The 15,070-nt window shown below is 27.6% G+C and overlaps 3 protein-coding genes across 4 annotated transcripts; 2 read left to right on the top strand and 1 right to left on the bottom strand.

Annotated features, from left to right (window-relative positions):
- The first annotated feature begins 423 nt into the window (after window positions 1–423).
- On the top strand, window positions 424–2,864 carry LOC113794176 (beta-glucuronidase). 2 transcript variants are annotated; one of them, XM_075822489.1, is made up of 3 exons: window positions 424–679; window positions 786–967; window positions 1,039–2,864. In XM_075822489.1, the coding sequence occupies exon 3, from the start codon at window positions 1,060–1,062 to the stop codon at window positions 2,815–2,817; it is 1,758 nt and encodes a 585-aa protein (XP_075678604.1). In that variant the 5' UTR covers window positions 424–679; window positions 786–967; window positions 1,039–1,059; the 3' UTR covers window positions 2,818–2,864. The 2 variants fall into 2 exon arrangements, with proteins under 2 accessions (XP_075678604.1, XP_027200073.2); XM_027344272.2 differs by lacking the exon at window positions 424–679 and having other exon boundaries at window positions 686–967.
- LOC142645663 (peroxisomal acyl-coenzyme A oxidase 3-like) lies at window positions 2,836–6,008 on the bottom strand. The gene is made up of 3 exons (XM_075822488.1): window positions 4,584–6,008; window positions 3,600–4,527; window positions 2,836–3,504 (listed from the first exon to the last, which is right to left on the bottom strand). The coding sequence occupies exons 1-3, from the start codon at window positions 5,429–5,431 to the stop codon at window positions 3,022–3,024; spliced, it is 2,259 nt and encodes a 752-aa protein (XP_075678603.1). The 5' UTR covers window positions 5,432–6,008; the 3' UTR covers window positions 2,836–3,021.
- A 6,966-nt stretch (window positions 6,009–12,974) lies between these two features.
- LOC113794144 (uncharacterized) lies at window positions 12,975–14,595 on the top strand. Its single transcript, XM_027344235.2, has one exon. The coding sequence runs from the start codon at window positions 13,102–13,104 to the stop codon at window positions 14,035–14,037; it is 936 nt and encodes a 311-aa protein (XP_027200036.2). The 5' UTR covers window positions 12,975–13,101; the 3' UTR covers window positions 14,038–14,595.
- Window positions 14,596–15,070: the final 475 nt, after the last annotated feature.

Genomic DNA, 15,070 nt, shown 5'->3' with positions numbered 1-15,070 from the left:
GATTTATGGTTGAGTGAGGTTAGGTTGATGACTATGATTTATAGTTGAGTGAGGTTAGGTTGATGACTATGATTTATGGTTGAGTGAGGTTAGGTTGATGACTATGATTTATGGTTGAGTGAGGTTAGGTTAATGACTATGACCATGACTTATGGTTGAGTGAGGTTAGGTTAATGACTATAACTATGACTGATAAAATTATCATTTTAAGAAAAAAAATATTGATTATAATATTGATTATTTTTTCAAAGTCTCAAAGTTCAATGTTATTTGATTAATCCGAATTCCATTATCATTATTATTGAATTGAACGAGAAATTTTTTAAAATAATTTCATTCAAACAACAACAACCACTGATGTCATATAGAGAGAGTGAAAAAAAAGGAGAAAAAACCCATAAATCAGTTGGTTTTTTTCTGTTTGTTTTTGTTGTTAGCCAAAATTTATTTAATTTGTTTTTCCAAAATTGTTTTAAATCATAATAATCTTCATCATCATTATCATTATGACAACAGGAAAATGTTTGATTAATATGTTTGGTGGTGTGGTGATGGTTAATGAAATGATAATGATGATAATAATGATAATCCTATGAAAATATTACGGGTTAACAAAAAAAATGACAACAAACAAATTCAAACAAAATCCTGGATAATTTTCTCTGGTTTATAAAAACCAGTGAGTGTTTGATTTTGATTGTCAATATTGCTTTCTGTGTTTAAAATGTCTTTTTTTCGTTATAAAATGTTGTTGTTGTTGTTGTCGTTATTGTTTTTGATTCAAGAAAAATTTTCCGTTGAAACCCAAACAATTAATGATGATTCATTAGCAATATATCCATGGCCCACTGAAACAAGAGAAACATTATCATTAGATGGTATTTGGACATTTCGTATAACAGATTATTCATTCAATAATGAATTATATGGTTTTCAGCATCATTGGTTTAATCAATCATTAGATTTGGTAATTAATGTTATCTAAATTGACATTTTTTTTCATAATTTATTTTCAAAACAAAACAATATAAAAATTAGATTGATGAACATTATGAACGTATGCCAGTACCATCAAGTTTTAATGATATAACTGAAAAACGTAAAATACGTGATTTTGTTGGTTGGTCATGGTATGATCGAAAATTTTTTCTACCAAAAAATTATCATTCAAATGATAATGATATTATAATACGTTTTGGTTCGGTTAATTATAAAGCTATTGTTTGGATTAATGGTAATCATATTATAAATCATACAGGTGGTCATTTACCATTTCAAACAATTATTAAAAAAGATTATCTTCATATGGATAATGGTAATGAAAATCATATTACAGTTGCTGTTAATAATGAATTAAGTCATAATACAATACCACAAGGATCATATAAAATTAAAAATGATACACGTACAAAATCCAATCGAAAATTTATTGAATCAAATTTTGGTTTTGATTTTTATAATTATGCCGGTATACAACGTTCGGTTTTATTGTATTTTGTACCGAAAATTCGTATTACCGATCTTACAATTATAACCGATGTTATTGATCAGAATAATGGTATTATTCATTTTAATGTAACAACAAATATTCAACAACAACAACAAGATAAATTCATTGTTCAAATAGATGTATTTGATCGTTATGGTAAACTAGTGAATAGTTCATCAGGGAAATCTGAAGGTTCATTAATAATACCAAATGTACATTTATGGTGGCCATTTACAATGCATTCTGAACCTGGTTATCTTTATCGTATGTCAATAAGTTTATATCATTCAATTGAAATGAATAAATTAATTGATCGTTATTATCAAAATATTGGTATACGAACTATTCATATTGATAAAGAAAATTATCAATTTTTAGTTAATGGACAGCCATTTTATTTTCGTGGTTTTGGTAAACATGAAGAATATGATATTAGGGGTAGAAGTTTAGATCCAGTTATGATTATTAAAGATTTTAATCTTATTAAATGGATTGGTGCAAATTCATTTCGTACAAGTCATTATCCATATTCGGAACAAATAATGGATGAAGCTGATATACAGGGTATTGTTGTTATTGATGAATGTCCAGCTGTTGGTTTATCCGCATTTAATCCGATATTATTAAAACAACATTTACAAACAATTCGTGAAATGATTGAAAGAGATAAAAATCGTCCATCAGTATTTATGTGGTCAATTGCAAATGAAGCATCATCCGGTAAAATTGAATCAGAAAATTATTTTCAAAACGTTTCCGAATTAGCCCGGCAATTAGATCAATCAAATCGACCAATAACAGCTGCTGATAATCAATATAATCAAGATTATTTACCACAATTTTTAGATGTTATTATGATTAATCGTTATTATGGTTGGTATAGTGATACGGGTTATCCACAAATAATCAAAGAAAATTTAATCAATGATTTTATAAGAATATGGAAAAAATATCAAAAACCAATAATGATTTCGGAATATGGTGCCGATACAATTAGTGGTATGCATCAACAACCAAGTATTATATTTACTGAAGATTATCAATCCGAGATAATGATTGAAAGTCATCAAGCATTTGATCAATTACGTTCGAAAGGATTTTTTATTGGTGAACATATATGGAATTTTGCCGATTTTATGACACAACAATCATTAACAAGAGTTGGTGGTAATAAAAAAGGTATATTTACCCGACAACGACAACCAAAAACATCGGCAAGATTATTACGTTGTCGTTATTGGATGTTGGCTAATATTACCAATCATGATTATCATGACGATGAACATAGTCAAGGTTTTAGTTATTGTCCAAATGTTCATTATTTTTGATTTTTCTAATTTTTGATATAAAAACTCAATAAAATTCATTTATTTCATTTAACTAAAATCAAATCAAATCGAAATTTGTTTTGAATAAATAAAAAAAAACAAACAAACAAACAAAACGAAACAAATCAATACACTAATCAAATGGTTGAAAATTCAACAAAAAAATATTCATTAGAAATTCTAGTTTTTTTTCCTAAATTTTTTTTAAAGTTTGGCTTGTTCGTGTTGATTATCGATTGGTTCTAATGATGCAACAGCCGGTTTATTATCGGTAAAATTTTGCCACCATTTAACACGTTCAAATGTATTTGTATTCATTTTCATTGCTTGATAAATATGTTTATAGATATCACCATCCGAATAACCTAATACAGAATTTAGAATAAAATCTGGTGGTGCAATTGCATCAACAATCGATATAGCATCTGGTTTGATTAATTCACAAAGTTGTAATATTGTTTGTCGTATTGAACGATTTGCTTCGGGTCCATTATAATAACCACTTTCATATAATATTGATGAATGTGAATCTAATGACCAAAGACCATACAGTATACCCATACGTGTTAATACTTGTCGTATTGAATCAGGTATATCATCAGCTAATTCTTCAGATAAAAATTTTGAATAACGTAACATAATAAAATGTTCAATAAATGCAAATGATAATGAACGACAATAATAAACCTATCAAGTGTTTGTTAAAAGAAACAAAAAAAAATTAGTTAGATAAATAATTTGTTCAGTTGATATTGACATTATTATTAGTATAATTAACCTACTTGAGAATTAGAACGTGCAACAAATAAATCACCGGATGATTGTTTCAATTCATTATCTAATTTATCAACAGATCGTAATAATAGATATGATACAAGAAATCGATATGTACGTAATATAAAATCAATACTGCAAACATTTTCACCTGGTTCATAACGTAAACGTTTAACATTATCATCAACATTACGTAATATTTCAATAGAACCCATTTGTGATTTGAATTCATCATCAGGATTATTATCGATAATTATTTCATCCAAATCATCATTACCATTGTCATTACCATTATTATTACGATATTGGGTATTAAATTTTTTATATTTACTAATAAGAAAATTGCTTGTTTGCATTTGTAAAACATTATTATCTCCTTCATAGGTATTATTAGCATCATGATCATCACGTAATTCACCAAGACGTGATGCAGCTAAATAACCATGACCACCACATGCTTCACGACATTCTTGTATTGTATCACGACATAACCAACCGGATATTGGTTTTGCTGCACAAGCAACAGCATGTATTTCTTGTCCTAATTCAGCTAATGATGGTGAACTAGTACCAAATAATACGGCTACTTGAAAATTTAAAAAATCTCTTAAAAATGATTGACAAAATATATCTAAAACATAGGTGGCTGATAAATAAGGAAATAAACGCCATTGTTGCATTTGATATTCAATAACAGGCCATTCTATGGTTGGATTTGATCGTGGACCAAATTGCCGCCGTGCAGCTGAATATCTTATACCGATTGTTATGGCTGTTTTCATATTTACAATCGATATCGATAGAATGCCAACACGTCCCATTGATAATGTGCCTAATGTAATACCGGTACGATGTTTTTTATCTTTAATTGTTGTTACATAATCACCCGATGAATCAATATCACCAGTACGATTCATTAGACAACTTTTTGGTATACTAGAAAAAAAAATCAATAATTATTTGAATCGATTGATTAATTAATTTTAACAAACCGATAATTTTCAAATGAAGCAAATCCATTATCCAAACCGTTAAGACCGATTTTTGGTCCCATATCACCAATAATAACACCCGGATATGGTAACAATGTTTTTGGATTACGTATTGGCACTATAAATGCACTCAGACCATGATTACGATCATTAACATATAATTGAGCAAATGTAACAGCATGTGTAGCAGTTTGACCCATATTACCGGACCAAACTTTTGTTGATTCAAAATTAGGTGTATTCAATATGAATTCTTGAGTGTTTAGATCAAAATCAGCTCTTGTACCCATTGCTTTTGTATTAGAACCATGTGATAATTCAGTTAATGCAAAACAACCAATAGCTTCAAAACTTAACATTTGATCAAGTATTGCTAAATGACGACTTGAACCAGCACCACGTAAACTAATTGTAACAAATTCACGTGCAAGAAATTGTTTTGCTGATAATGACCAATCATATTGACCAAGTGCATTATATAATTGTTGTGTTAATAATGGATTCTGTATGAATTCATCATCGGGTAATAAATTATATTCCATTAAACGTTTTAAACGTTTAAATGTTATTTCACGTTTTTCATCACGTGTTAATTCTTCAATCGGTGATCGTTGAAATAATGGATCATTTTCTAATGTACGAAATATACGATTACGAAAACGTATTACTTGTTCACCTTCGATAATTAATTTCAGATCACGCCAATCAAATGATGCCATACGACGATATGGTGATAATGGACAATTTTCAGGTAATGATGGCATCATTTGTTCAATATCTTGATCATTATGTTCTGGTTTACGTCCTTGACGTATTTGAAATTTTAATAAACTATTATCAATATCCATTTTGATGTTTTGATCAAATCAAATTTAAAAGATTAACGAAGAAGAAGATACACACAAACTAATTTCTGAATGAACCGATGATGATGATGATGATAAAAGTTTACGTTTTTGTTTGTGTGTGTGGTGTCCGAAAAATTTTTTCGTAAAGATATTTTCTTCGTCGACGTAAGGATTTTTATTTTTATTTTTGTGTGGCACTTTTCACTTTGAAAAACAAACAACAACAAAAACAACGAAATTTTTTTTTTGGGGTAAAATATTTCTGTCAAATCACAATTTCGATCGGGTATCACATCAAAAAAAACAACGAATAAGGAAGAATAGATAACGAAAAAAAACGACTATTGTTCATTTGTGGATATTTGGTTGATCGGTTGGTTAAATTGTTGGTGAGAAACTTGTTTTTTATTTGAATCTTTCGTTTTTTTGGGTAAAAAAAATCACTGTATTTTTTTTGCACTGAAAACTGAAAAAAAAATTTCAAACAAAACAAGGCAAATAATGTTTTTCTATGTTTGCTAAAAATGACAAAATGTAAATTCAAATGAAAACAAAATCAACAACATAATCATTGAAGGTTTTATATTGAAAAAAAAAATAAATTGAATTTTTTTTTCTTCTTCTTGAAAACTCGTGATTAATAATAATGATGATGATGACCATTACACAGGTCTGATGATAATGATAATGATGATGGTGGTTGATAAAAATCTTCTGTTTTTTTTGAATGTGCGGCGCTCGTGTGTTTGATAACTAAAAATAACTTTTTTTAAAAAAACAAACGTTGTTATAAAGAAGAAAAGAATTGAATGGAATTTTTCCTTAATTTTCTTCTTTAATCACATAAACAAAAAATTGATTGGAAAAAGACGAAACAAGAAATTCAATTTGAATAGAAATAACACAGCATACAGATTCATCATCATCATCATCATCTTGGATTGAACAAACCAAACGAACTGAACATCGATTACATTTACATCATCATGATGATTTGATTCAATCGATCATAATCACAATCATTTTGTTTGTTTGTTTGTTTGGTAAGAAAATGAAACGTTTGTTCACATCATTTTGTTGTTGTTGTTGTTGTTTTGGTCAACAAACAAACAAAATCCAGGAACAACAACAACAACAAAATTAGATTTGATGATGACGTTGGATTATAATTTCTTTCTTTTTTTTCTTACATTTTTGTTGTTGTTGTTGTTGTCTGAATGAATTATAATGATGAGAATTTATTTATTTTCCTTAAAACGAAATGGAAAAAAGAAATCTGGATGCAAACTTTTCCATCATTGACATCACATCAACAAATTTGATAAAGAAAAAAATGTGTGAAGAATTGAAAAACGAAAAACGAAAAAAAACACTCTCTAATGATGATGATAACAACAACAACAACAACAGGTTGACCGAGCAGGTGAATGAATGAAATTGAATTGAATTGAAGAAAATGTTGAGAAAGATGATGTTGTTGTTGTACCTGGAATAACCACTTTTTTTCTTTTTTCATTTCTTCAACAACTATTGTTGCTGTTGTTGGTGGTGTTTTTTAATCACATTAGCCATACCATATAATCATCATTATGATTGGATTTTTTTCATGCAAAAATTAACATAATCTTTGTCATCATTTTGGATAGGTTTTTTTTTCATTTGTAGAAAGGATTTCTTCTGAACAAAGAAAAGAAAATTCAAATAGAATGACATCATTCATATATCACATCCTGATTAGGATTTTTTCTTTTCTTTTTTTTGTTGGCTTTTCCAAATCCATTATTTCATTTTGTTGTTTGATGAGATTTGTGGTTTTTTTGCGTCTGTCTGTCTGTTTGAATATTGGAATTGCAATGTCAAAATGTAATTTTTGACGATAAACAACGATAAATGATGATGATGATGATGATGATTTGAATGTCCATTTTGGAACACAAAAAACAAAAAAGAGAATCAGGTCAGGTCTTTTTATTTGTTTTGTTTTGTTTCAATGTGAATTTTTCTATGTCTTTCTGTCCTCTCTGTGTGTTCCAGAAACAATCAAACAAACAAAATGGGCAAAGTTCGTGGCAAAAAAATTGTTCATTTGTTTGCTTACTTATTACATATTTAGTGGTGATTTTTTTCATTTGTGTTTCTCTTTTTTTTAGTTTGAAAATTTGACAACGAAAAACAAAAAAATCTTACAATAATGTGCGAGATGAACAAACGTTATTCCTTCCCGCGCACAACCCGATCGTAAATCGTCTTAGAAAATATTAAGATTTTCCGACAACAACAACAACAACAACAACATCGGCCTCATTTGTTTATCTCGACAAATTTACTTACTTACATTACCATTATTTGTCGATCGATTTGATGTTGATGATGATGATTATGGAAAATAACTGTCGAAAAATTTCAACCAAAAAGTATTAAAAAAATAGGGGGAAAAATTATTATTATTATTGCGGATAAAGTTTTTGGGATTTTGTTTTTTGTAAAAAATTTTCGAAACAAAAACCGGTTTTTGTCATTGTTGTTGTTGTTGTTTAAGATTGATGAAAATAATGGACAATCTCTCTCTCTCTCTTCATCTCTATCTTTCTAGCCATAATAGTAATAATTGTTCTCTCTGGATAATTTTTCTTTTCCAAAAAGATTATCCATTTTGATGATGATATTTTTGTTTACATCGATGGATATTGTAAACGGTTGATATGAATCAAAAACAAATGCTGTGCTGACATCTGTCACATTTACTTTGTACTTTTTCGGTATTTTGATTTTATAGTAAAGCTAAAATGGTTCTATTTATATGTTTAAAAAAAATGAAAGAAATTTTCAAAATCAAACAAAAATCATGATTATCATTTTTTTTTGTTGGTAACGTTAACACTCCAGTATTCTCATTCCAGTACTTTTATCTATATCTAATTTAGTTTTATAAAAATTTTTTTTTGTTTGAAATGGACTTTATATTTATATAATGTATAAAAATCTCTCTAGAGTACAATTAATTCCGTTTTCATTACAATATATGAAACTCTTTGCTTTCTCCTATAGTTGTGTTTATAATCACCAACATCAACATCAACACATTGCATTCTTTATGAACATTCCCGTTCATAATATTCATGAAAACATGATTATGGATGATACCATTATTTTTTTCCATTTCGAGAATGAGCTAGTTTTTATGCACCCAGGTATCCTTTTATGTGTTATGTATCAAATTCCCAATAGAAAATGAAAATCTTTTAAAAAAATCAAATGCATGGATAATTTTGTTTTTGAAAAAAAAACAAAATGAACAATGAAATTAAACTAAATTAAAATGAGTAAAAATGATGATGAGGGAATAATGTAAAATCATTTCATTCAAACAATAAATAGATGGCGCTCAGTTTGTTGTTTGTGGAGAATTTTTCTATAAAAAAAAATCAAATGACATCTGAAATGAATTTTTTTGTTTCAAAAAAATGCATCACTAATTTTATCGAAAGTGAAATTAAATTTCCAAAGAAAAGAGAAAAAATTCCATTATCTTCAAACGGGAATTTTTTTTTGTTGCAAACTGATTATAAAAAAAAAAATCACACTTTGTGTTATCATCATATTCAATTTGGCTTTTGTTTTAATCAAATTCTATATTTATTTAAACTGAAAAAAAATATGAAACTTTATAATTTTCATCTAATAATGATGATGATGGTGGTGATGGTGATGGTGATAAACTTGATTCTATTGCATTCCATTCATCCATATACATATAGAATGTGGAAAGTGAGTGAGAGTTTAATCAAAGAAAGTAAATTTTGTTTTTTTCCTTTATTATTCTGATTTTTTCCATAATTAGGTTTAATCGTAATTAAACTTGATACTATGATGATGATGATAATGATAATGACGGTAATGTTTTTTCTTTTTTCGTTTTTTGTTTTAAAAATGATTATAATGAATGTGAGCATAGGGGTAAAAAGAAAAAACCCTTTTTTTTCATAAAAATCTACCGTGATGTTGATGATGATGATGATGATGAACGAGAATCCAGGAATTAATCCAAGAAAAAGAATTTCAACAAAAAACAAAAGAATTATTCTGGGCTAAGAATTTGAAGTGAGAGAGAGAGAGAGAGAGAGAGAGAGAAGCTAGACAAACTTGAACAAATATCCACATATGTCTTTTCACTAACTTATTATTTAGGATCATTATTTAAAACAACAACAAACAAACAAACAAACAAACAAACAAACCCAATTTTGAAAATCATTAAAAAACAAAACAAAAAAAAGAATAATTATCATTATTATTATATGTATAGTGTGTATTCTTAGTTGTTTTTGGTAATTTTAACCCTTTTCTTTCCAAACAACAACAATGACTTACAATTATATCAGGAAAAACTTACTGAAACGAAAGTCAATTATTTTATTTTTCTTTTATTTTTCAACACTTTTTCGGTCGAATGAATAAAATTGTCATCATTATTATCATCATCAATGTTTATATCCTCGAAATGTTCAGTTTTTTTTGTCGCTTTCTAGAACATAAGTTTATCTCTCTCTCTCTCTCTCTCTCTCTCTCTCTGTTTCAAGTTGTAATGTTTTTTATCGGACTGCATTGTTTTTTTTTTTAAATCGATTGTCGTTTGTTGTTGTTGTTGTTGTTGTAATGATGATGATGATAATATAAATATTCTAGACGACGACAACAACAACAACAACAAACGATTAAAACAAAATGATTATGGGCACCCATTATTAAAAATAATGATGATTATCATCATCATCATCATCATGAATTTTTTTCTCTACACTAAATATAAAGAAAACAAAAAAAATGAAGAAATTTTCTGCCATTATCATAACCCTTTTTCAAGAAACAAAAAAAATCTTAATGTAAAGATTTCCAAAGAAACTTTACCGAAACAAACAAACTTGACAAAAATCATTATGCAGGTTATATTCATTCAGCATAATGGTAAACTGCATTCAAATTCCAAAAACAAAAAAACGAAAATTATAAATGTTTTTGATGATCATAATAATATGTGGACGTCATTATTACTATTATATAAAACCTAAAACGACCAAAAGATCTTCAACCAAAAAAAAAAAAACCTGAATCACCAATCAAATATTAAATGTATATAAATATTATAGTTATAACAAACAACAACAACAACAGAATACAAAACGAAAAAACACATAAAATAAACGTAAATATGGGAACCAATGAATAATTGATTTTGTGTCCAACCAGAAACAAATATAGAAACATACAGAAATACATACATACATTGAGAATATTCTTTACACAGAATATCCCCCCCCAAAAAAAAAAATATATAACTACTTTATTTCTATATTTTTTTCCATTCATTCATGATGATCACTTCATATACAATGAATGAATGAATGATCATCATGATGATGATGATCAACATTTTCATGTTATTTTTTATGGCTTAAACGTACGTTATCATACGTTATCATTATTATTATTATTATCGTGTACACGTTTTGATCATATACTAAAAGAAAAAAAAACTAATTTCTATCTTTTATTATTATTATTATTATTATCGTCATCATCATCATCATCATAATCATCGTCGTCGTTGTTTTTGCTTATTTTTTTCGGGAATATTCTCGGGTGTGGTGTAGTGGACCTCGTATAGATTGAAAGATTGAAAGTGAATTTTTTTTTTTTTGTTTTTTGAAAATGAAAAACAAAAACAAAATGAAATGAAAATGTTAAACGAAGAACAAAAAGTAGATCAAATTCAAAAGAATGTTAAAACTATTTTTGGTTTGGTTGATCGATAGTTGAATGTGGCATGATTTTGTTTAGGAAAATTTGAAAAACGGTAGCTTTTTTGAAACCAAACAAAAAAAAAGAAGTGATCAAATGAATCAATTTTTACTTTGTGATAGGACTATGATGATAATTTTACTAATTTATGAATGATCATTATCAATGATTTTACTTTCATTCATTCATTCATTCATTGTCGTTGTTGAATGATGAATATTTTCGTTTTGGTTTCGGAAGAAGAAAAAAAAAGCCAAGATATTGTCGAAGTTAATAATTTTTATTTTTCCATCATCAAAAATTATGATGATGATGATGATGATGGTAGTTGAGTGTTTCATTTGATCAAATTAAATTTTGTGTTTCGTAAAACATCGCAAGAGAGAGAGAGAGAGAGAGAGAGAGAGAGAGAGAGAGAGAGAGAGAGAAAGCGAGGATGTATCAGTTCGGGGAAATTTCGTTTATAATTTTGCTAAAATAATTGCTTTTTTTTTGTTTTGTTTATGGATTCCAACTTGAAAGTTTGAAAAAAAAATTACATCCAAATCCATCATTGGGGAAAATTCTGTTTTTTTTTATTATCACCATCATCATCATTTTATCATTTCAATGTCCCACACACACACATACACAGATGATGTTATAGTTTAGTTATGTAGTTTTTTTTATGGACTTACTTATTATTATTATGGTCGTTTTTTTTATTAACAACTTTCTTTTTTTTATATTTTCTATTCATCATCATCATGAATGAATGAATTTGGGTAGAGAATATCGAAAATTGAACAACAACAACCAACCGAATAATCGATTTTCATCGATATTTTATCAATGAATGATCCTAATGAAATGAAGAAAAAAAACGAAAGACCTGAGGCTTCTGTGTTGTTGTTTCGGTTGGATCAATTGGTCGAGTGGTTCGTCAATTGATTATCGAGAGACAAGAAAAAAAAACAAAATTATTATTGATATTATCCATGTTGAAAAAAATACAACCAATACTTAAACTATTGATTGTTTTCGGGGAAAAAAAACAATTTTGTTTCATTCATGTTTAGCCAGCCCAAAAAATTTTCAAACTCAATGTTATCACAATATTGATCAAGGATGATCGATGACGTTAATTGATTGATTGATTGATTGATTAGTTTTTTTTCGTTTCGTTCTGGTTATTTCTGGTTTGAATTCTAGAATAGATGATGTAGGAAATTTGAAATTGAAATTTAGTTTCATCATCATCATCATAAAAAACCATAAAAATGATTGATATACAATCGGAATAGGTGAAATTTTTTTTTTGTTTCATTTGACAGGTTGTATGTGTGTGTAAAATTGAAATTTATTTGAAAATATTTCAATTTCATTGTCAAAAAAAAAATGAAAGTCATTGAAATTTCATTGGAAAAAAATATGTGTGTGTTTTTTCAATGCAAAATGAATGAATATTCTGGATGAATTTGGCAACAACAACAACAACAACAACAAAAACTGGGTGCAATCAATTTTTGAATATTTCATTTGATCATCATTTTGTCCTCTAATGCCCTCAAGGTTGATTCAACCAAAATTGAAAATTGAAAATCTGTTTTTTTTTGAAACTAAAAAAATATGAATTTATTGCATCCGATTTGATTTTTGATATTGATAATGTTACACCTGTGTTCATGTGTGTGCGTGAGCTTTGATTTTGAAATAAAAAAATAATGAAATACAAAAATTCAATTTGATATAAATATCAGGTAAATTTCGGATTTATTTGGTCATGATCATCATAAAATTCACAGTAATAAATCAACGATTTAATTTCAAATCTTTTTTTTTCTCGTAAAATAACGAAATTACAAAAAAAAATTTAATTACCGACATTAATCATGGCAACATTGACAAATTATTCAACATTTATTTTATTTTTCATTACATTATTTATCATTCAGATTGAATTGATACAAATGTATCCAACAACAACTGGTAGTATGGGTATGGGTAATGTTAATGATGGTTATTATTATGATGGAAATAATAATTATTATCCAACATCATATCCAACATCACAATCAATGATGAATCAACAAGATTATTATCAACTACAACAACAACAACAACAATATCCATATCAACAACAACAACAATATCCGATTATGAAAAATACAAGACGTCGTCCACATATACGTTCAGATGTACGTAAAATATTGGTTGAAAAATTATCCACCGATGCTGATGATCATAAAATTGTTAATCACGATGATGATAATCATCATCAACGTTCATCATCAAAACAACAACAACATCATTTATGTAATGCAACAATAATATCATCTCGTCGTTTATTAATACCGAATGAATGTTCACCAAATGGCTATAATCGTATGGAAACAATTCAATTATATAATCCTGATCAAAATAATAATGATACAAAAATCATACAACGACAAGGTCGTACTATTGTTCGTTTACAACGATCAAAATCAAGTCTTGTTGAATTGAATGAAACAATTCCCGGTACTACTGATAATGATGATAATAATGTTAATGGCCAATTTCGACAAGAAAATTTTCAATCACCACCATCATTGAATGAAGAACCAATTTATAATGATAATTATGATGATTTAGATGGACGACAATATTTACCAATATTTCCACCAATGCCACCACCACCGATGCCACCACCAATGCCACCAATAATACCTGGTTATATTTATGAATATGAATATTTTGAATATCAATTTTGTCGACCATTACATATTGAGATAAGTATTTGTGAATTATGTATATGGATACCGAATGTATGTCCAATCATGTTTTGAAGCGAAAAAATTTTCAATAACGATGATTAACGACGACAACGACAAAAAAACATTTAATTGAAAAAATCTTGATAAAATGAATTTTCACGCAGAACAGAAAAATCACAAATTAAAAACTTATTGAACTAAATAACTTTGACAAACATTTACACACACCGACACACTTCAAACAAGATAAAATCCCATTTCTTCCCCCTAAAAATCACAGAAAATCTTTAGTTAAATTTGCAACGAAAAGAAAAAAAACATTTTCGTAATTCCCACCAAGAGAAAGATTTCGAAGAAGATTGAAGAAAAACCTATTATTGAATGCGTAGGCGAGAATCAAATAATAATAATGAAAAAAAACATGATTTTATCAAACATAATTTCAAAAATTTTCATCATGCATCTTCAATATCAACCTTAACAACAAACTAAATGTTATTTTTCTTCTTCTTCTTTTCTATTAATTTTCTCCTTCAATTAAAGCAATTTCGTTTACCTTTTTTTTGCAATAATTTTCATTTACCTTTACAATTCCTATAGTAAACAAACACACAAAAACACACAAAAATACATTCCAAAATTCAATAATAACAATAAATCTTTTTTATTAAAATTTTTTCGTTATCCGTAAATGTCATCATCATCATCATCATCAAATTGCATTACTTTTGAATTGCGAAAAATTATTATTATTATTATTTTTGATGATGAACATAATGGGAAAATGATAAAAGATAAGATGCTTACAGAGAGAAAAGAAAATGTTTTCTTCTTCTTTTTGTTGATTTTATCTGGCAATCTTGCAATTAGGTTTTTGCAACGAATTAGTTTACCTTTTTTTTAGTAAATCATTTTTACTATTGAGAAAAAAAACCACCACCACCACCACCCTCGCACGAACAAACAACGTCAAATCAATTCCATCATCATCATCAACGATAAAAGAAAAAGAAAAATTCATTTTGTCACCCAAGCTAAAAAAACAAAGATTTTCTTGAAGAAAAAAAAATTTCGTGTTCCACAACACAAACATGAAAACAGCCAA

This window comes from Dermatophagoides pteronyssinus, unplaced genomic scaffold (genome assembly GCF_027571235.1).
Source record: "Dermatophagoides pteronyssinus isolate colony J.1.1.1.1 unplaced genomic scaffold, Derpt_VIB-CSIC_2022.12 sq0017, whole genome shotgun sequence".
Classification (NCBI taxonomy): Eukaryota; Metazoa; Arthropoda; class Arachnida; order Sarcoptiformes; family Pyroglyphidae; genus Dermatophagoides; species Dermatophagoides pteronyssinus.
This window is presented reverse-complemented; position numbering and strand designations above follow the sequence as displayed.

Bases quoted from the DNA above. Each gene is read 5' to 3' on its own strand.
- LOC113794176 (XM_027344272.2), top strand. From the start codon at position 725: ATGTCTTTTTTTCGTTATAAAATGTTGTTGTTGTTGTTGTCGTTATTG. The intron at 968-1,038 runs GTAATTAATGTT...TATAAAAATTAG, and splicing joins TTAATCAATCATTAGATTTG to ATTGATGAACATTATGAACG.
- LOC142645663 (XM_075822488.1), bottom strand. From the start codon at position 5,431: ATGGATATTGATAATAGTTTATTAAAATTTCAAATACGTCAAGGACGT. The intron at 4,528-4,583 runs GTTTGTTAAAAT...TTTTTTTTCTAG, and splicing joins GCTTCATTTGAAAATTATCG to TATACCAAAAAGTTGTCTAA. The intron at 3,505-3,599 runs GTAGGTTAATTA...AACACTTGATAG, and splicing joins TTGCACGTTCTAATTCTCAA to GTTTATTATTGTCGTTCATT.
- LOC113794144 (XM_027344235.2), top strand. From the start codon at position 13,102: ATGGCAACATTGACAAATTATTCAACATTTATTTTATTTTTCATTACA.